A 21,118-nucleotide genomic window follows, 5' to 3' on the forward strand; every position below is an offset into this window, starting at 1 on the left:
AGAAATACTCCACTTATAGCACATTGTTTTCAAGTTATCACGATCATAAAGGAATTTGTAAAATATAATGAAGTAACAAAGAACAATGATGCAAAAGAAATAATCTATAATGGGGACAAGAGATACTGTATTAAATACTCAGTTGTTTTGCAAATCAACTTGGAGGACCCTACTATAAAGATATTCTTTATTTTACTAAATGGAAGGTGAACCAAATAGTATTTAAGACTCCATGTGCATAAAAATACTAATATTGATGATGGTGGTGGTGGTGGTGGATAAAAATGCTAAATCCAGTCTAAACATCTGGATGACTCTGCAGCAAACCATAATAATATCACACAGCAGTGATACGTTAGAGTTGATAAACAACAATGTAAAATAAAAGCAACAATCACCTACATAGAAATTTCATTTGGAAAGATTATAATTCTGAGCTGATATCAGAATGAAAAATTTGAAGAAAAGAAATAAGATCAAGAAAAAATTACAGAAAATCTAATTCTGGTGCTAAGATGGTTAAAGATGTATCAGGTCAAAAAATCAGCTATTTCAAAGAAAATTGAATGATATTGAGGTAAATAAATCAAGCCACCATTTGTTCTATAAAGTACTGCTGGGAAATACTATAAACATGCTTGCCCTGCTAAACATGAAACATTAAATTTTTGAAGTGACATCTGGCATAATCCAAAAGAACATAATAAAGATGAAACATGAATAACTGAAAGTGGAAAAAAAATGATCAATCAAAATGGATGATATAATCTTAACATCAGAAATGATTAAAAAGCAAGCAAAAAGGTGAACAACAAGACTGTAACAGAAAAAAAGAGTATATGGATTTTAGTTGAAATATCTGATAAATCTCTAAGAGACAAATTGAAAAAGTTGAAGAATGGATGACAATTAGTAGAAGATTTTTTAGAATAAAAGAGGTAAGGAAACAGTTGCAAACAACTGCAGATCATTCACTTGTCAGCAGTGTTCAAGCTGCTAACTGATATATTAGCAACCACAATTTCAAATTACATATAAAAAAACTAACTGTATCCATGCAAACAGAAAAATAACTGCAGAAATTTACATGAAAGAAAATGATTTATTGCTAAAACTTCAACTGAAGACAAACCAAGTTACAAATGGTTTTTATTGATTATAAAAAGACATTTGATTCTCTTATACTTCCACAGGTGGATAAGAGAAATACTTGCATTAGATAAAACATTCAGAATTTTGTAAAAGAAGCTGTGAAAAAATAAAAACCAACTTTGTTGATAACTAATGAAGAAAATGGAAATGTAAACATCACGAGAGGATTTTTTTCAATAGATTTCCATTGCTTTATAAAACTGATACCCTCACTTGTATACAAAACTTTGTTATGAACAGTTAAAACAAAGTGGAAAGATATCCCACCTATTAGACAAGATATTTTAAAGCAAAGATGATGGAAAATAAACAACTGAAATGTTTAAATCTTAATCTTGTAAGAATATAAAGTAATGGAATCAAAATGGAATTTTGATTTGATAAAAGTGTGATGCTTAGTGTAAGGAAAGAAAAAAAAAGGAACAAAATGGAAGTATATGATACAAAAATGGGGATATCATTAAAGCTTTGCCGACAGAGAAAAGCTATAAACACCAAGGAATATTTGAATGGGGGTAACAGGATGAAATTAAGGTTTAGTCCATTTAAAAAAGTAAAAAAACCTAAGTTAAATAGTGGAAATACAATCAAAGCTATAAATATATGGGCAGAATCAATAACCATAGATACCACTGGTAATGTAAACTGGACTCAGCTTGAACTGGACAAATTAAACTCCTGACAACACATCATGCATTGCATCTACAAAGTGGTATTAACCAACTATTTTTAAAATGAAAAGTGAGAAGCTGTGGTTTATTTCAAACAAAATAGTCAAGCACAGAGCAAATGCTGATTGCAGTTTACAAACGAAACATCCTGAACAGAGCAGAAAGAAAAACATGATTATAAAAGTAAATGGTTAAAAACTGTTTAGAAAATTGGAGAAATAAAATATTACATGGCCAATAGATGAAAAACCCTGAAAATAAAGTGGAAAATGTCAGGAATTGTCAATAGCTACATGTTGTCACCAACAAGAAGGAAACAGATGGCACTAATTTTTACAGCTTAAGAATGAGCATTGCAAACAAAAATGCTGAAATCAATTATTTAATATGTATCAACTAACAAGAAATGCAGATTTTGTAAAGAAAAGATAAAACCACGAATTACATAATTATTGGATGCAACAAAATTTCTCAGGCTGACTATAAATAATATTACATCAAAATAGCCACTATAACCCATTGATATCTGCGGCAAAAATATATATATCTGATTTTCCCTAAATGTGATATAAACTCCAAACTGGAAAAGTTGATGAAAATTATGAAATTACAATTTTATGGGATTTTTGCACTTAAACTGATCACTATCTAGGATGCTACAATCCAGATATAATTGTAATTGGGGGGGAAAAGTAATTACCCTGGGAAATACTCCAGGAAAGAGCCAGTTTAATGTACTTGTTGAGGCAATAGATAAACATTTGGAGACTGTAAATTCTACTTCTGCATTAGGCATGAAGCCAACTGAGTGACCCTGGTCAGCCAATCTCTCTCAGCCCTAGAAAGGATGAAATGGCAAACCACTTCTGAAACTTACTTAGTTGACACAGGTGATGTGATCATGAATATTTTAATTAACAATGTACATGTTTTAAAACACATTGGAAGTACACTTTTTTAGGAAAGTATATTAAATCTATTTTGCACTATTTAAACTGGTTAATGCAAAGACTGAGACAACCCAGTTTCCTAATTTCTATTAATCCTGAGAGTGATATAGTATATTTTTTCATATTTCCTATTTTTATAAAGTAGAATTTTCAAAATGCTTATGTAAGGTTCACAGAATAAAACTTTGTCTTCAAATCATAATACTATATAAATTTCGTTATCTCCAACCTTCGTTTCTTTCAGACTTTAAAAATACGCATATCTAAAAGCCATCAGTGTATCATCTGTTTTCATTCACCATATTAGCTAAGGGATTAGACTGGAGCTCACTTTGAAAAGTGAAGTGTCAAAAGAAGACATTCACATCACCTTACAGCCTCAGCATCCGTGCATGTGTATGCCACTGTAGGATTTAAGTGTGTAAAACTGCCATTATAAAAAGCAACAAAACCTCGGTGGATATCACAAAGAAATTCAAGGTTAGCATGAAGTAAAATTACTCTCTCCTTTTGAAGTTAGAAAAGTTTTCTTTTCTTTTAGACAATTAAAAAATAATCTATGTCTGAATCAATTCCTTTTATTTGCTTACATTTTAAAAATAACTCAAATATCAGCATAATTGCATTTTAATCTGCAACTCCTTTGTTAGAAATTTGTTGGACTGACCCTTAATATTGAAAATGGCCAAAAAAATCAATATCCAATATTATATATTGTTAATATATTAAGAATAAGCTGTTTTGTATAAATCTGCCTGAAGCTTAAGAAGAGCATCAGGTAAGTTCAGTTATCTTTTATTCACTTTCTTAAAAATTATAATTTGCAATATCCAATGTAATGCAAACATTCTCATCTGAAGGTAGATTAGAACTATCCTTTTCTTATTTAACAGCCGAACAGATGTGATTTCTGTCGTGGACAATTTAGTAGTGACAATATAGTTGTAGAATTTCAGCTGTAAAGTTCTCTTTTTGAAAAAGTGTAATAGATTCCTCCTATTTACGTATTTGGATCACATTTTTTATTTCAAAAGGCATTTAAAAGATATAACAGTGTTTGTTCCTAGTATTATATGACCTCCCCCCCCCCGGGTTTAAATGCTACCATCTGCATTTCATATTTCTTTCTATTCATGTGATTTCTATAAAACACGACTGCAATAATCTTGGTTCTATGCATGCTCCAGATATGTATGCCAAAACATTTGAAGGGCATCAAACAATCTTCTAGATGGGAACAATCAGGGGTGGGTTTCAAAACCTGTCGCTACCAGTTTGCTCATGGGTGCTCGTGACGCTTCTGCACATGCACAGAAATGTCCAGGCAGTGGGCAGAGCCTCCTGCCGCTGCTGCTGCTATCAGTTCACCCGATCCGGGGCGAACCAATAGCAACCCACCACTGGGAACAATCTAGAGCAAAGAAAAGAAACTCTTCTTTCCTCCATTGAGTGCTCATAAAACTAAGCTGATTGACAAATATGTATGTACCCTACTTATGAAATATAAATATAAAAATAGTGAAATCTCATATAATATTTTGTTTTTAGTGCAAGGATGCTAGTTTTCTTGGTCATTTTCAATATTAAGGGTCAGTCCAACACATTTCTAACAAAGGAGTTGCAATTTAAAAATATAATTATGTTGATACTTGATTTATTTTAATATTTTGCAACTGTCCAATTTTATTGTAATTTTCTGTTATCCAGCCCATATAAGTATTGGTTAAAATGGTATGGCTCTATAAACCTAACAATTATCCCTACTTTGTTTGAAGTGGACTTGAAAATAAATGACAACTGCAATTTTATAAGAAGGCTGAATTCTATTACTAATTTAGACTCCAATAATATTAAGCAGATGCACCCTATAATAAAGATGGTTTTTTTCCCATTCAAAAGCTAATGTTATGGAATAGTTAGACTGATTTAGACTGATTGGTGAGATCCATCTGCAAATCTCAACCCAACCATGAAGCTCGAATGGTTTTCAAATCACTAACTTTAAGTTTAATGTACCTCACAGGAGCTCATGCCTACTGCTTCAATGACTCCATCCAGCCACCTCATTCTCTGTCGTCCCCTTCTTCTTTTGCCCTCACTAAATCTTTCCCAGCATTAGGCTCTTCTCCAGTGAGTCCTTCCTTCTTATTAGGTGGCCAAAGTATTTCAGTTTCATCTTCAGGATCTGGACTTCTAAAGAGCAGTCAGGGTTGATCTCCTCTAGGACTGACTGGTTTGTTCGCCTTGCAGTTCAAGGGACTCGCAGGAGTCTTCTCCTGCACCAGAGTTCAAAGGCCTCGATTCTCTGGCGCACAGCTTTTCTTATGGTCCAACTTTCACAGCCATACAGTGCAACTGAAATATAGCCTTGACTATATGCACTTTTGTTGGCAGGGTGATGTCTCTGCTTTTTAGTAAGCTATATAGATTTGCCATAGCTTTCCTCCCCAGGAGCAAGCGTCTTTTAATTTCTTGGCTGCAGTCCCCATCTGCGGTGATCTTGGAGCCCAGGAAAATAAAATCTGTCACTACCTCAATTTCTTCCCCGTCTATCTGCCAGGAATTGAGAGGGCCGGATGCCATGATCTTAGTTTTTTTAATGTTGAATTTCAAGCCAACTTTTGCACTCTCCTCCTTCACTTGCATCAAGAGGCATTTTAGTTCTTCTTTGCTTTCTGCCATTAGAGTGGTATCATCTGCATATCTGAGGCTGTTGATATTTCTCCCGGCAATCTTAATTCCAACTTTTGATTCATCCAGCCCCGCCTTTCTCATGATGTGCTCTGCATATAAGTTAAATAGGCAGGGCGATAGTATACAGCCTTGCCAGACTCCTTTCCCAATATTGAACCAATCAGTGGTTCTGTGTCCAGTTCTCACTGTAGCTTCTTGACCCGCATACAGGTTTCTTAAGAGACAAATAAGATGGACTGGTACAACCATTTCTTTAAGAACTTGCCCCAATTGGTTATGATCCACACAATCAAAGGCTTTAGCATAGTTAATGAAGCAGAAGTAGATGTTTTTCTGGAACTCCCTAGCTTTCTCCATGATCCAGTGTATGTTGGCAATTCGATCTCTAGTTCCTCTGCCTCTTCGAAATCCTGCCTGTACTTCTGGTACTTCTCGATCCACATACTGCTGGAGCCTAGCTTTAAATGCAACATATAAATAATCATTGTGTTAACTATCCCACTTCTTCAAGCAATTCGCTTCAATAGCATCTATTGAACCTATCCCTATGCAGAAACAGAATCCAGGTACCTCCTCCCCACTTGCCTTCAGTTTTCCACCTCCTTTATTACTTAACTTTTTGCAAGAAATAACATTATGTAATCAGGTCGTGTGTATCCTATATGCCTCTCTCATTAAAAGCAGGAAATGCAGAACAGAAAGTGAAAAATACCCAATATGATAATGTCCATGTGTTTTTCTCAGTTTCTTACATTGAATGACATTCTATATTAAAGCCATGATCTGCTTTCCTGTCGCCTCCACCTGATAAAGCACAGCACAGCACACATTATGTTTGCCCAGTGTTCTGTTATAGGTGCTCTAGTGGCTGAACAGGGGGAAAACATGTCAGGAAGTTGCAAAGCTGTGATTCAAATAATTGTAAGTTAAGTTCCATAGTACTAACCTAGGAGAGCCCATGGCTTGGCTCTGAAGTGAACGATCTTTTCCCCTTGCATTGTGAAGGGAGGGGGCAGGGAAAGGAAAGCTGCATGGTTTGCACGTCAAACAAATTGTTAGGAAAGAAGTCTTGTGTGACATTTCACTCTTAATCCCTTAGCGTTGCAGTAAAACAAGACAACTGGTAAAATTATAGGAAAACAAATGCATAATTTCTTCCTCATTTAGCCGTTTTTGAGGTTGCCGTATAGGAAAGTCATTAATGTTATGTCCTTCTATTGATATTCTAAGCCTTTCAGGGGATAAGTAATGCTTTTCCTATACTCCTCCATGTGGCCAGTTAAATTAGACACATTATTTCTATGCTGTTGGAGAACACTGATCAATAGACACTTGGAAAGCTCTCTACATCTAAGTAAAAACATTTTCTTAGTGTCAGAGGTTGTCTAGTTTGAGTTGTACATTGCAACTATTGTTAAATTTAACAAAAGAACAAATAAGTATTTCTGGCATTTCAATACTCAAGGCAAAGAACAAATGGCTAAAATAAAACAACTTAGGAAGTAGTTAACTTTTGTTTTTAATGAAGTAATAAAACTTGCTGCAAAACCTCATACACATTAAATTCATAATGCAAAACAGGGCTTTTTTCTGCCTTGTAAATTGCAGAATTATTGATGCAAACTTTTTTTGGGAAAAGATATTTCATCCGTAGACTACATTTAATTTATGATAAATACACACACATGCATCCAAGTACAAGATCTGATCAAGGCATATTTGTGTACAAACATACTACAGAGAAAATACTTTTTCCAACTGATGCTGCAACACTTCCATATAATTAATAAAACACCCACATCTGTGATTCACCAAACACCATGCATATTGTTATCTGATCATTCCCTTGTATTCTGAGGTTTAGAGCAAATTTACAGATATTGAACCTGTGTTCAATTTATTTAATTCATTCTATGTATGATATACAGTTGGCTACTAGGTATGATTAATATTTTTGTTTTATGTTATTTATTACTGTGTTTTTATAATGTTTTATCTTTTTGATTTTTTACATTGACTGTTTATTGTTGCACACCAGCCAGGGTCACTTTTAGGGAGATGTGCGGCTGTATAAATGTGATAAATGTGATAAATGTATAAATGTGATAAACAAACAAACAGACTATATAGTTTTATATTGGCATATTAATTGAAAACAGCTCATTAATATTTACAGCAGCACTTTGCAATAATACTTCAGTAGTTCCTATATCATTGTTGTAACACCTAAAGTTTGCTAAGAAACAAAAGAATAAAAAACATGGCTAAGAAACTGTTGTAACACTGTCTCATTTAGCCTCCATCTCAATTAGTACATTGAGTTTGAAAAATTATAAACAGACTAAGGGGCCAGAAGGATTTGAAATAAGATTCCAAAATTAATTACAATAATTCTTCTTGTTGGTTTGAAAATATATATATATGAAGATTTTGAAATTAAGTATAAGAAATCCTTCAGTGAGAAAATGCTGTTGATTAGGAAAAAACATAAGGTGGGACTTTGAAGGTTGAATACTAGAGGGAACCAGAAAGAAATAAAGATCATAATTTAAGGAGATGAGACTCACTGAAACAGAATGGAACAAAATGTGCTTAACTTTGGATCAATTCAAGGATATTTGGGAACAATGCACTCAGAAGTTACTCAGAAGATTGTCTGCTATCATAAAAATGGGTTGAATGAGACTAAGGTTTATTCAAATGTGGATTTAAAAATGAAACGTTACAAGAATGACTTGGAAAAAGATATTATACTGGATTTACAAATGAAACCGGCAGATGTCTTAATAATTTAAAAAGATATATAAATAACAAACCAGAAGAGTATAAGAATACATTTCTTATTCTGGATTTACAGTTTTAAAGAAATTTCTGAGAAGATATAAAGAAAAATATAAGGAAATAAATTCTGGGATGCTTTTTAAAGGCATTAAATATCAAAATTTTTGAAAGCAAAAGGAAAGAATATAAAGTTAGCTTATTTGAGCAAGGTTAAAACATACATGTTGTTTCTGTAACTCTTAAATGGACTTTTGCTGACCAGAACTGAAGGCTTTAAAAGTTTGTTTATAGATGACAGAGAAGATATAGGAAGAAGGGAGGCCAAGGGGTGGAGTGGTCTGCATCTCTTACCCAATACAAGTTCTAGAGATCTTCCAAAGGGTGTGAAGAGAAGGGTGTGGATGCAGGCCACTTTGGCAGTTTACAACAAGCTCTGTCTCCTAGGATTTCCTACCACTCACTTAATATCTTTGGGCTGTGAACAAGTAAGGGTCATAGTTAAGAAATGCCTGTTCGACATAGACTGTCAGATGCTGGTAATACCACTCAGCTTCCCATTGCAAATAGCATGAAATACACTCTGTCTTCATGTTATGCAGCTTAACATTCTAAATCTGAGAAGATCTTTTACCTTAGACCAATATAATGCTCTCCCTTTAACACTTCTAGCTGAATTGGGATCATGGTGGCTCGTGTAATTAGGATGCTGGGCTAATGATTGGCAGGCTCACATCTGAGCTCTGGTTGCTGCCATGTGGTAGAATGAGCTCCCGTCACTTGCTCCGCATCCTCCCAACCCAGCAATTTAAAATTAGGCAACTGTGAATAGGTAGATGGATACCACTTTGGTGAGCAACTTAATAGGGACACAAAGGGGTGTTGGTCACCATGATGGAAAAAGGAGTGTTCTCTGGGCAATGATGATGTTACTTTCTGATTCTTTCACCATGGAACCACTTCAGAAAACACTCCAACAGAGAAGTATAGTATTGGTATGCTCTATAACAGACAGAAACTATCAAATATGTTCTTTTGTATTGCCAGCTTTATAGAGAACCTCAAAATGTTCTAATCACTCATGAACAGCAAAAAAGAGAGTAATTTATACTTTCTGATATCTTTTAGGAAGGCTTTCAGCATATCTTCTCAAAACACTAGGTGCTTTATTCGGGAGTCCCCGATTGCTTCCTTTTTTACCATGCAAATTCTCCTCCAAGAAATTAACCTTTGGAGCTCAAGTAGCAATCTCACAGCTTTCCCTTAGTTGGGGAAGTCCTGTTAACTTAGACATTATACCTGACTATTGATATTTGCTTTGGTGCAAGTGCCAGTTTTGTAAAGACATGTCAAGTCTACAATGTTTTCCAGCTGGATGTCCCAAAACATAGCTAAGAGACAACTTGAATATCATATAGCTGATGCCAAATAGAACCAACTGCAATTTGCCCATCAGATTATTTTCTTCTCTTAAATTTTGCATCCATTTCATGCAACAGTTTTTAATTAGTTTTTATTTTTGCACAGTATTATTTTAATAACAATTTATAAATAGCTCTAATAGATTATCTTGATTTTGAATAAGCATTACAAATTCTAACATATTTCTCAATATCCTTCATTCTTTTTAAAGATCTTTTTTACTTTTCCAGTTATTTGCAGACACAATAACCATGGTAGATCCTTCATTGAACAGTTTCTGTTGTGTCTTTCATCTATTTTCTGAATCTGGATTTTTTAAAATTCTAAATTAAGCATAACATTTGTTTAGCATTTGTCACAATAAAGATTAGTTTCAGTGCATTAGTACAGTATTCAGATATATCATATATCGCCCCTGCTGTTCAACATCTACATGAAGCCGTTGGGTGAGATCATCAGTGGTTTCGGGGTGAGATACCAGCAGTACGCTGACGACACCCAGCTGTACTTTTCCACCCCGGACCACCCCAATGAAGTTGTTGAAGTGCTGTCCCGGTGTTTGGAGGCTGTACGGGTCTGGATGGGGAGAAACAGGCTCAAGCTTAATCCCTCCAAGACGGAGTGGCTGTGGATGCCGGCACCCCGATTCAGTCAGCTGCAGCCGCGGCTAGCTGTTGGAGGCGAGTTACTGGCCCCAAAGGATAGGGTGCGCAACTTGGGTGTCCTTCTGGATGATCGGCTGTCGTTTGAAGACCATTTGACGGCCGTCTCCAGGAGGGCCTTCCACCAGGTTCGCCTGGTTCGGCAGTTGCGCCCCTTCCTTGATCGGGATGCCTTATGCACAGTCACTCATGCGCTCGTTACCTCTCGCTTGGATTACTGTAATGCTCTCTACATGGGGCTCCCCCTGAAGTGCGCTCGGAGGCTTCAGTTAGTCCAGAATGCAGCTGCGCGGGTGATAGAGGGAGCTACACGTAGCTCCCATGTAACACCGCTCCTGCGCAGACTGCACTGGCTGCCTGTGGCCTTCCGGGTGCACTTTAAGGTGTTGGTCATGACCTTTAAAGCGCTCCATGGCTTAGGACCTGGGTACTTACGGGACCGCCTGCTGTTACCATACGCCTCCCACCGACCCGTACGCTCCCACAGAGAGGGACTTCTCAGGGTGCCGTCCGCCAAACAATGTCGGCTGGCGGCCCCCAGGGGAAGGGCCTTCTCTGTGGGGGCTCCCACACTCTGGAACGAGCTTCCCCCGGGTTTACGCCAAATACCTGACCTTCGGACATTTCGTCGCGAACTCAAGACTCACCTTTTTATTCGCGCGGGGCTGGCTTAAATCGGGATTTTAATCTTAAATTTATTAATTTTAAACGGGGTTTTAGTATGGTAAATTTTAATCATTGGGCTAATTTAAATAAGTTTTTTAAACCGTATTTTAAATCTGTATATTGTATTGCCGGTTTTTTTATTATGCCTGTACACCGCCCTGAGTCCTTCGGGAGAAGGGCGGTATAAAAATCAAATAAAATAAATAAATAAATAAATAAAATAAATAAATATCAGATATAAATTTCACTGTATCCAATGGGGCTTTCTTCTAGGAAATGGTTACATCAACTAGTTATCGATCTAGAATATTTTTCACAAATACTGTGTAACGTTCGACATTACTACCTTTTTGACACAGAAATATAAATACATAAATAAATGTTATGAATTAATGCTTCTAGTGTGAAATTCTAAATAGATAATACACAATATATTAGGAAATAGGTACATTATTTAAAATATCAGCCTATCCATTAAATTCATTTGGTAGACATTATTGAAGTTTCTACTTGGAAAATTATAGAAGAAGAAAATGTGTGATTTTTTGAACTGTCTTATAATTTTAATATAAAAAGAGCATATAACATTAAGTGCTGCTTTGTTTTCTGCCATCAATACTTCATTATGATAAATGCAATAGTTCTAAAGCTCTAATATACCCAAGAGTTCATAACACTAAATAGCATTCATGCTATTTATCCAACGAGTCACAGTGTTCTTATTTATGAATTAGCTGAATGTCTACTGGCAAATGCATTAGCAATTTTTTTTCACATAGCACTTCATTATTTTGTAAGCAATTATGTCTCATTTTATCATTGGAGACACAGCCCTATTCCAAGAAGAAAACTTTATCTAGCCTAATACTTACCTTTCAAGAGATTCTTTTTCTACTTCCATCACTGCCACATTACACTAAAATTTTTAAAAGACCATTAGTTTTTACTTAAATTTCACAGAAATCAGAGGATACTATGTGTACTCACAGACCAAGACAAGCTGTTGAACAAGCTGCTTTTTCCTATTATATTTTCCTCTGAGACCACAGAAAGATTTTCCTTTTTTTAAATAAAACTTATTTTTTAAATAACAGTAGCATGTAAAATTAGAGTCTGAATCTGTTTAGTTTAGTAGGACTTATTTCACAGTACATATGTATACAATAACAACCTAATTAAGTCTCTTTCTGATAGACTTTAATGCAAATCCTGTCACTAACCCCATACTGACAATCCTTGGTTAATGACTGTCCTATTTAGTAACTGTTTGAAGTTGCCATGGTGCTAAAAAAAGTTAACTTTATGACCAGTCATCAAACGTATGACCATCACAGTCTCCTCACGGTCACATAATCAAGATTTGGATGCTTCACAATTAGCGTGCATTTATGACCATCACAGAATCCTGCAGTCATATGATTGTCATTTGGAAGCATCACAACCAGTGGTGGATTGCTACCGGTTCGCACCAGATCAGGCAAACCAGTAGCGGCGGTGCTTCTGCGCATGCGCAGAAGTGTCACACGCACCCATAAGCAAACCAGTAGCGGTTGGTTTTGAAACCCGCCCCTGATCACAGCTGATTTCTGACAAAATAAATGAAGAAGCTGGCAGTAAAGTCACAAGTCGCAGCCCCTTGATGCCTCACTTAATTATCATGGGTGATTTGCTTAATGACTGCAATGGAACATCGTAAGTCAGGTTCGGTCACATGATGTTTCACTTAATGATACGTTTCCTAGCAATGGGATTCCCAATCCCAGTTGTAGTTATTTATATAAGGACTATCTGTAACTTGTTGGCTATGTCAAAACTGCCTAGGTTCAGGGAACAATAAGGCTTCAGTCAGAGAATACAGTCTAAAATGGCTGAATTCCCCTATTTCAAAATAAGACTAAGAGTATTATAATTTAACCTGATACCTGAATCTTGCCACATATTGTTTTTTTGTTCTCCTTCATTCTCTCCCATTTGTTTCTATGTACAGCTTAGCAAAGGAACACTCTAGTTGCTTTCAATGTCGAGAACATTACAGTGTTGAACTGTCCTTTTCCTATATGAGAGCCATAAGTTATGTTGGAGGACATATAATTTTATTTTATTTTAGGACTCAACTGGTTCCTTGAATAGTACTGAAAATAAGTACTGAAAATTACTCCAAAGGTTATATTTGAGAATAATTAATCAATTAACAGTGTAATGTTACTTCAAAGCAAATTAACTAAATGTTGTTTCTTCCCATGTTTCAAGACCAAAATCTTTGGTTGATTTCATGGTGTTTTCTGAGCTTGGCTGTTTACCTGAATATGATTTGTTACCAACAGTTCAATTTATGAGTTACATATATTCTACATATATTCTCTATAATTGAACCATAACGTTCTTTCATCTTTTACTTTTCAATCTGTATCATTGATTAAAACGTTTGTAGGTCTGCATTATTATTTGGGGGGATCTACAATAAAAAAAGATCAAAGTATTATAGAGTTTTTGCCTTTCTTCTAAACATCGGAAACTATTTTAAAATTATCAGTGTAATAAATAAAGATCAGGAAGGGATCTTTTTCATGTTAATGATATGTGAAGTTTTGTATGCATCTTTGAGTAGCATCTCCATTTATACCTTATTAAATTATTAACATTTATTAATATTTCCTCCTCTCATCCCCATCAAAAAAAAGACAGTTCCAAAGCAGTTTGGAACATATATTATATATATATATATAACTTATGTTAATCTGTATGTACATTCTGTATATAGATTATGCAGTTACTATTGCTAGTGCTCTGTTATACACAGAAAGATCAAAAGAACTTTGCAATTAGTTCTGCAAACACAGCGGCTTTATATGTACCTTTAACAATAAACTCTCAGCTGGCATGCCGATGCCATAGATAGTCATATGGAGGTGAAACATTTGTACTTTGAAAAAGAGGCTGTAGTTTCATAAGGTTGCTTGATGATAAAGACTATGCCAAAACACCATTTGTTTTAACCATGGCTTGAAGAAAACATTGCTACTTGTTTCATACAAAATGCTAACTATAAATGGTTTACAAACCATGTCTGGTTTAGAATATCATTCCAAAATCAAATGGAAGCGGTGAGTGAACAAAGCCAATAAGGATTAGTAGACTGTTTATTAATATCAGAAAAATTGTCAACAGGTTTCACAATGGAAAAGCTATTAAAAAGGCTTCTGCTGTAATGTCAAGGATTTTTTTAGCATCAGAGTTATTTTTAAAGAATTATGTGTTTTACTGACAAAATATATGATATCTGGAAAAAAACTGCCTTTATATTTGAAATTTGTATTCAATATATTAATGGTTAATATATCATTATTTTTTGCTGAAAAACCGCAATTAAATATTTGAAGTATGTTTACGTGTGTGTGTGTGTGTGTATGTATATATGTGTGTGTGTGTGTGCATGCATGCATGTATGTTTGCAGTCACTAAAATGAAAGAAGTGGGAAATAGTCACTTCCAACAATGATTTGCCACATGAATTTTTGAAAAATTTCAAAGACGAATCATTTTGCATGCCTAACTGATGTACCTCTTTTAAAAAAATAAAAAAGTTAGATACTCAAACAAGAGGCTTCAAGGAAAGGATAACAAAGAGATAATAAAGAAACTAGCTGCCTTTAGTGGCTTCTTCCAATCCAACATGCATAGGCTTAGAACTGACATTTCCTGAAAACTGACTTGTGTGAAATAAAACCAATTGAAACTACTGGTAGGTAAAAGCATATTCAAGATTATGCATCCAAAGGAAGATAGGGAGCACTGTTGATAGGAATAAAAAGCACAATTTTTATGCCCATTCAAAATAAAGTTATTGTCTAAACTGGCCTAATATGTTTTTGACTTTGAGATAATAGTCAAATTATTCTTTGGGACCAAGGACTGAAAAGAGAATCACCTCTATTGAAAAAAAATGGCACAGAAGAAAAATACAACCAAATAGAACTTCAGCTAGATTTTCAAATTACAAATCAATTACTATATCTACTGGTTAAATAGTTTGTATATTTTTGTTCATTCGTTTTAGAAAGAGAAATATTATTTTAAACAGAAATAATAAAATATGGTCATCTACATTAAACGCTTAGTTGAGGCGATGAACAGAAAGGAGGCAGGAGACTATCTTTTCAATTTTTCCACTCTCTATAGTAAATCGGTGTATGCATGCAGAAAATGAGATTTGGAGTGAAGAGAAATCTACTCAACTGATGGCAGCCACCATTGGAAACCAAATGTGGCTCAAGAAACCAGATCCAAATCTATAATACACTCTTCTGAATTTCTCCATATTTCCAAAAGGAATATTCAACAACAATGTTGGATACCCATCTGTCTGAGATGGTGTAGGTTTTCCTGCCTGGGCAGGGGGTTGGACTAGAAGGCCTCCAAGGTCCCTTCCAACTCTGTTGTTGTTGTTGTTATTGCTGCTGCTGCTGCTGTTGTTGTTATTATTATTATTATTATTAACCAAATCCCTTAGCTGATTGCTATAATTTGCACACCAAGAGGCTTTAGTTGTATATAAAAGTAATATCCTGGCTCCACCTCGTGGTGAAAGTGTGTTCAGCACATGAGACTGGGGGGATAGAAGGAGTCAAGAAAATGTAGTTTTTCCCCCACCATCCCCGCATAGGTAAAATGATCTAAAATGAACTAATCAAATATTTGATTTCTCCTTGTACTATATTAAATTATACCAATCTTCCTGAATCATTTTATTATATTTAGAAAAGTTCCTTCTGACAGATAATACACTCATCAAGATCAAGCACGTGTTTTCCATTTCTGGGAACACACTGAATTTTCTGAAAGCCATTAATAACACAGGATTTATATACAAGATAAATTCAATTTCTTTTTTCAGTTAATGGCCAATTAATTGAGGCAAGCCTGACTGAAAATATTGCTCAAATGTCATTAATCTAACAAAAATTAACTTTACAATTTTTTGCAATCAGGAGAACATGATTTTAAGGTAATGTTATTCGGCACTGCAGCACAGTCCTTATCTTACTTAAAGGTTACATTAGCTTAAAGTACTGAAATTCATCACTGTAGAGGCATTTATATTGAAAGTGAAACATCTTCAGCATTTATTACATATGTATTTCTTTTAGTTCACTGTTTGTTATTTGGTTGATGTACTCTTCCCTTGTTACTTTCCGTGTTCAGGTTTTCAAATAAATTGATTCCGCCAAGTCACAATTGTGTTCAATATATAATATAGTTCTTGTCTGCTATGACAATATCACAGATGTTTATAAACAAAGAATTCTCTACCACAAACCAAGTATTCACTCATTTCCTTTTTATTGCCTTATCTCTGAAAATTCAGCATGGAGGTCTCCTCATTTCATCCCCAAAGCAGTAGTGGATAGACTAGGAAGAAACTGAATTGAGAGTGGCCTGAAGTTACCCAGTATTTCATGATTGAGTTGGCACTTAAACATAGTCCAAAATCAACATATGGTATCTTCTGTATATTCTCTATATATCTGTATATTCTCCTACCCTGACAACAAATAGAATGAGATCTGAGGAAAATGAAAATGGCATTAAGAAGATAAACCATTTCTAACCTACGTTCTTAATAAGCCTGGGGACAGGTTGAATACATGCACCCGTTTATATAGCCAGCCCGGGTTTGCTGTGGATTTGTGGGAAGATATGGTGGCTTCTGATTCTTAAACTGTGTCAATTTGTTTACAATTTTTAGTTTGGTTTCTTTTTGATTTGGGTGACTGATAAGGAGTTTTGTGGGGTTATTTTTCTTAGCTTGTGTTTATGAGAATGTGTCAGTGAGACAGTTGCTCTATTGAGGATATATGGAGTTTCAGTGCAAACACAACAGCACTCTATAATGAAGCGACCCACAATTCTGACCTTAAAACCATGACTTCCAAATCTTGGGGAGTGGTGGTGATAAGATTTCAGAAAGCATCCAATTCTGATTTAAAATCATGTAAACTTGTATTTTATTATTATTTTATGATAATATGCATAATATATTCCTAACATCTTACTATCTTATGATGGTTTTTAATCTTAGAGAGCAATTAAAATGTGTATTTTGTATTATTTTTTTGCAGGATTCAATCTGGGTTGGTCACTAGGACCAAAGGTTTAATCTTCTAAACTTTCAGACCTGTGCTGGAGCCTGTTCTCAGGGAACCTCTCTGCACCAGAAGGTTTGCTCTGGGTTATTCTATGAGTAGTATTTATGTGATGCCTGGTTGGGGATGGCTTCTTATTGGTTGATTAGGGTGTTGGCCTGCTTTTTGTTATCGTAGCTGAAATTTTTGCTACTATATGGGTTTGTAAAATCATCTATTTTATGTGGTGAATTATCTCCAACCATTATCACACTGCTGATAACAGATTTTATTAATGCCTGTTCTATCTTTTTAAAATAGAACAGGCATTAATAAAAGTGCTCTTATTCAATATATTTGCAGTTGCAAATTAAATACACTATACTCCTAACCTGCAATAACTCTAAAATAAAAAAGCCGTATGTAACCCTTTCTCAACCAGATTCTTCCATATATGCCAATAATGCAACTCCTGGAATTTATTTGACCAACATTTGACCAAAGTTACTGGGAATTGTATCTAAAGGTTAACAAAGGCCACTTTTTGTAAAGATGAGTAAGTGAAGTCATCTATATCATACAAAAAAGTGTCAGGAAATGTACCGTAAAGTGTTCCTGTGACTTGAAATTTTCATCCAGATAAACCCGGGCTCTGTTGTAGTCTTTCATAGCATCACTAGATAGCAATTCTCTGGGGAAAAATTAAAAAAGAAAATATGCAGAGTAAATTTATTTTGAAATATTAAGGAACTGTTTGCGAAAAATCAAAACATATTAACAGTCCTTTATTTTTTGGGAGGTTACTGGAGAAATCAGTTACAAATGAACAATGGAAATAAATTGCTGCATTTAATTAATTGCTATTCTATTGTTCGTTTATTGAGTTCTCCTTCACAAGTCAAGCCTTGCATCTTTGCAGGCACCTTTCAAGTATGTTCCGCTAAAAGAAATGTTAGTGTAATAAAAATGAGAGGGGACTTCTTTCTAGTACTCAGGAGAGGGCACTGTTTCTCTTTTTCAGCAAAAGAAAAAAAAACCATGTCTTTTTATATTTACTTCTGTGGTAAAAGTATGTCTAAAAAAATTAAACTCCAAGAATACATCATTACCAAACCACATCAGACAGAAGACCTGTGGGGACTAATTTTCTTTGAAGTGGAATACAATTACTGTTCTGCAGAGGTAAAATAATCAGAAAAAAGTATCCATTCAAAATGGAAAGTACTATAGCATAAAGTAGTCAGCATTATCAGAAGGAGGTAACTGTCTCAGGTGGTTCTATTATTATTGTTGTTGTTATTATTATTATTATTGGACCATCAATAAACAGTTTGATCCTAACTCAAAATATATAAACCTGGACATTAGAAACCTGGAAAATTGATTGTGTTTTTGTATGTTCAAAGCGGCTGGAGTGTGTATGTGTGTGTAAGAGAGTGAGTGTGTGTATGTATGTGCTTTTATTTTACAAAAAGTAAGTATACACATTTTTTAAAAAAAAGGAACTGTAAATTATAAATGCTTTTAATGAGTGCAAAATTTAAACTGAATAATAAAATTGTTTTCTATTTTAACTATTTGGCATAATCTCTAACTAAACTGTTTTCTTTGAAGTCCTATTTCACTATATTCTCATGTTTTTTTCTTCTATGGTTGTGCTTCTGAACCCTTTTGAATTTTCAGTATTTCTGCATAAGTAAAGCTTAAAACATGATGTTTTCCACATGTTCTAAAACTAGATAAATAGAATCCAATTAAACAGTCAAAAACATTATAGTTTGCATACTTTTAAACGTCACTACATAGCCATAATATATACATATATTGATGACCTCTATATTCTTATCTTAATCCCTGTATATCTCTTTTGCCAATCTCTACAGAGCTACACGCTTGTCTCGACAGAGACTTTTCTTTTAGTTAATCTTTTCTATTTCTTTTTCTGTCCTATCAATGTCATTATTTTTTCTTCATATTTTCTTTTTTACTTGTTCATGGCTGGATTTTTTTCATTCTCCTCCTCTTCAAAATCTTTGTTCTGCCTGAGGAAAATGGCTCAAAGAACTTTACCTCACACCAGCGGTGAAATCCGGTCAGATCTATCCGGATCACACGAACCGGTAGCGGCAGTGGCAGGAGGCTCCGTTCACCCACCAGGACATCATTGCGTCCTGTTTTTGACCCTCTATGCATGCACAGAGGGCTCTGCGCATGCACAGAAGAGGCATGCATGCTCCTGCACGCTCCTGTTCCCAAACCTGTAGTGAAAGTAAGTGGATTTCACCGCTGCCTCACACCAGTTCTGAGGGAAGGAAATAAAATGCCTCTTTTCCCCCAGTTTTCTCAGTGGTTTCCTTCTTTCCAGTCGCCTCATCATGACTTTCATTTTGTTTATTTATTTATTAAATTTGTGTAACGTTCATCTCACACAAGGTTTTCCTCTCTGTTTGCCTGAGCTTTCCATCTGCTTATTCAGCCTATTCTTCATGAGGCCTGCGGCTGCAGAGTTCCCAGCAGCCATCTTGTCTTCCCTCCTGCCTAACATTGTTTGATTGGCAGCTGGGTGGTCCTGGTGATGGGGGAGGGCATGTTTACCTACAAAAAATTAAGCTGCACAGAAAGTCTGTAGCGCCTATGCAGAGTCGAAGGGCATTCTTGGAAATAATATCATAGAGGCTGGTCTTTATGCTTGTTCCTTTTTGTTTTAGAATAATATTTTAATGTATCAAAACAATAAAACAAAACAGGGCCTGGCAGGCACCAAAAGAGGAGTCTAGGGTGCAAAGGTCTATGGCTTCCTCACAGGGTTAGACAAACAAACACTGATTTGGTATAAAGCAGCTTCCTAGCAATCTTATTTTCCAAAATGGTTGAAGTAATAGCAAGACAAGTCAATCAAGTAGTGGAAACAATCTCCTTAGATAAGTAATATTGGATTATAAAATAACACTTATTGTAGAGGTGAACAGAGTAGTAAGTTGAAGAGGGTATCAAATGGTTTGCATTTATTTTATTTTCAAAAATAATCAAAGTTGACTAAGCAAAAGTATTTATCTAGTTTTGGCCTGACTTTTTTGTTACTTACTTAACAAACTTGTCCACGTGAGACATAGATGCTTCATAGTTTTTCCCTCCAAACTCTTGACAATGTAATGCCATGAAGTGTGGCTTATGTGCATGTACAATCTGCAAAATAAAATAAATGTATGAATATCGCATCCCAAAATGACATTAGACGAAGCCAGCTAAAAATCAATGTTCAACAAATCAAAGTTCAACAATCACAGTAATGAATCACTTGAAATCAAAATTTATCAAATCCTATTTACTGTACATCCTCGTTAAGGCGGGGTGAAATTCTCCCAGTTCGGACCAGATCACCTGATCCGATAGCGATGGCGGAGGGTGGTTCAGAGAACCGGTAACAAAAATCCCTTCCCCCCCCCCGCCCCAGCTGAGCCACATGATCATCAGAGGTTGTTGTTGTTTTTTACTTTTAAAAGCATTTTTTCTTTGGCCAAAAAACTGCTTTTAAAAATAAAAAAAACCTCTGATGATCGCGCAGCTCAGCTGGTATTGTCAGAACTCTTTAAAAGCTCTTTGGCTGAAGAGGTTGTAAAAAAAATGCTTTTAAAAGGTTCTGGTGATTAGGCAACATAGCTGGGATCATCAGAACCCTTTAAAAGCTTTTTTCCCTTTGGTGATCTCAGCTGAGTTGCCTGATCATCACAGGCTTTTAAAGGCATTTTTTTACAACCACTTCAGCCAAAGAGGTAGAAAAAATGCTTTTAAAAGTTAAAAAAAAAGTTGGCCACGCCCACCCAGTCACATTACACCCCCCACTAAGCCACACCCACAGAACTGGTAGTAACAAATTTTACATTTTACCCCTGTGTTAAGGTTTCTGAGTCTATAAGGTTTCAGAATGCATATTTTCCTATATCATTTTTGTGCAGCTTTTTACAAAAAGGAGATGAAGACAGAAAGGGACATGTAAAATA

The 21,118-nt window shown here is 35.2% G+C and overlaps 1 protein-coding gene across 3 annotated transcripts in view; it reads right to left on the reverse strand.

Annotated features, from left to right (window-relative positions):
- INPP5A (inositol polyphosphate-5-phosphatase A) overlaps positions 1 to 21,118 on the reverse strand; it is a 333,629-nt gene that overhangs the window by 194,884 nt on the left and 117,627 nt on the right. For all 3 annotated transcript variants that reach the window (XM_058187284.1, XM_058187282.1, XM_058187283.1), the window contains 2 exons: positions 20,203 to 20,303; positions 17,721 to 17,808 (listed from right to left, as the gene is read on the reverse strand). In XM_058187284.1, the coding sequence (XP_058043267.1) occupies positions 17,721 to 17,808; positions 20,203 to 20,303 (189 nt within the window). The remainder of the gene's footprint in view (positions 1 to 17,720; positions 17,809 to 20,202; positions 20,304 to 21,118) is intronic.

The sequence above is a fragment of the Ahaetulla prasina genome, chromosome 6 (genome assembly GCF_028640845.1).
Source record: "Ahaetulla prasina isolate Xishuangbanna chromosome 6, ASM2864084v1, whole genome shotgun sequence".
Lineage (NCBI taxonomy): Eukaryota > Metazoa > Chordata > Lepidosauria > Squamata > Colubridae > Ahaetulla > Ahaetulla prasina.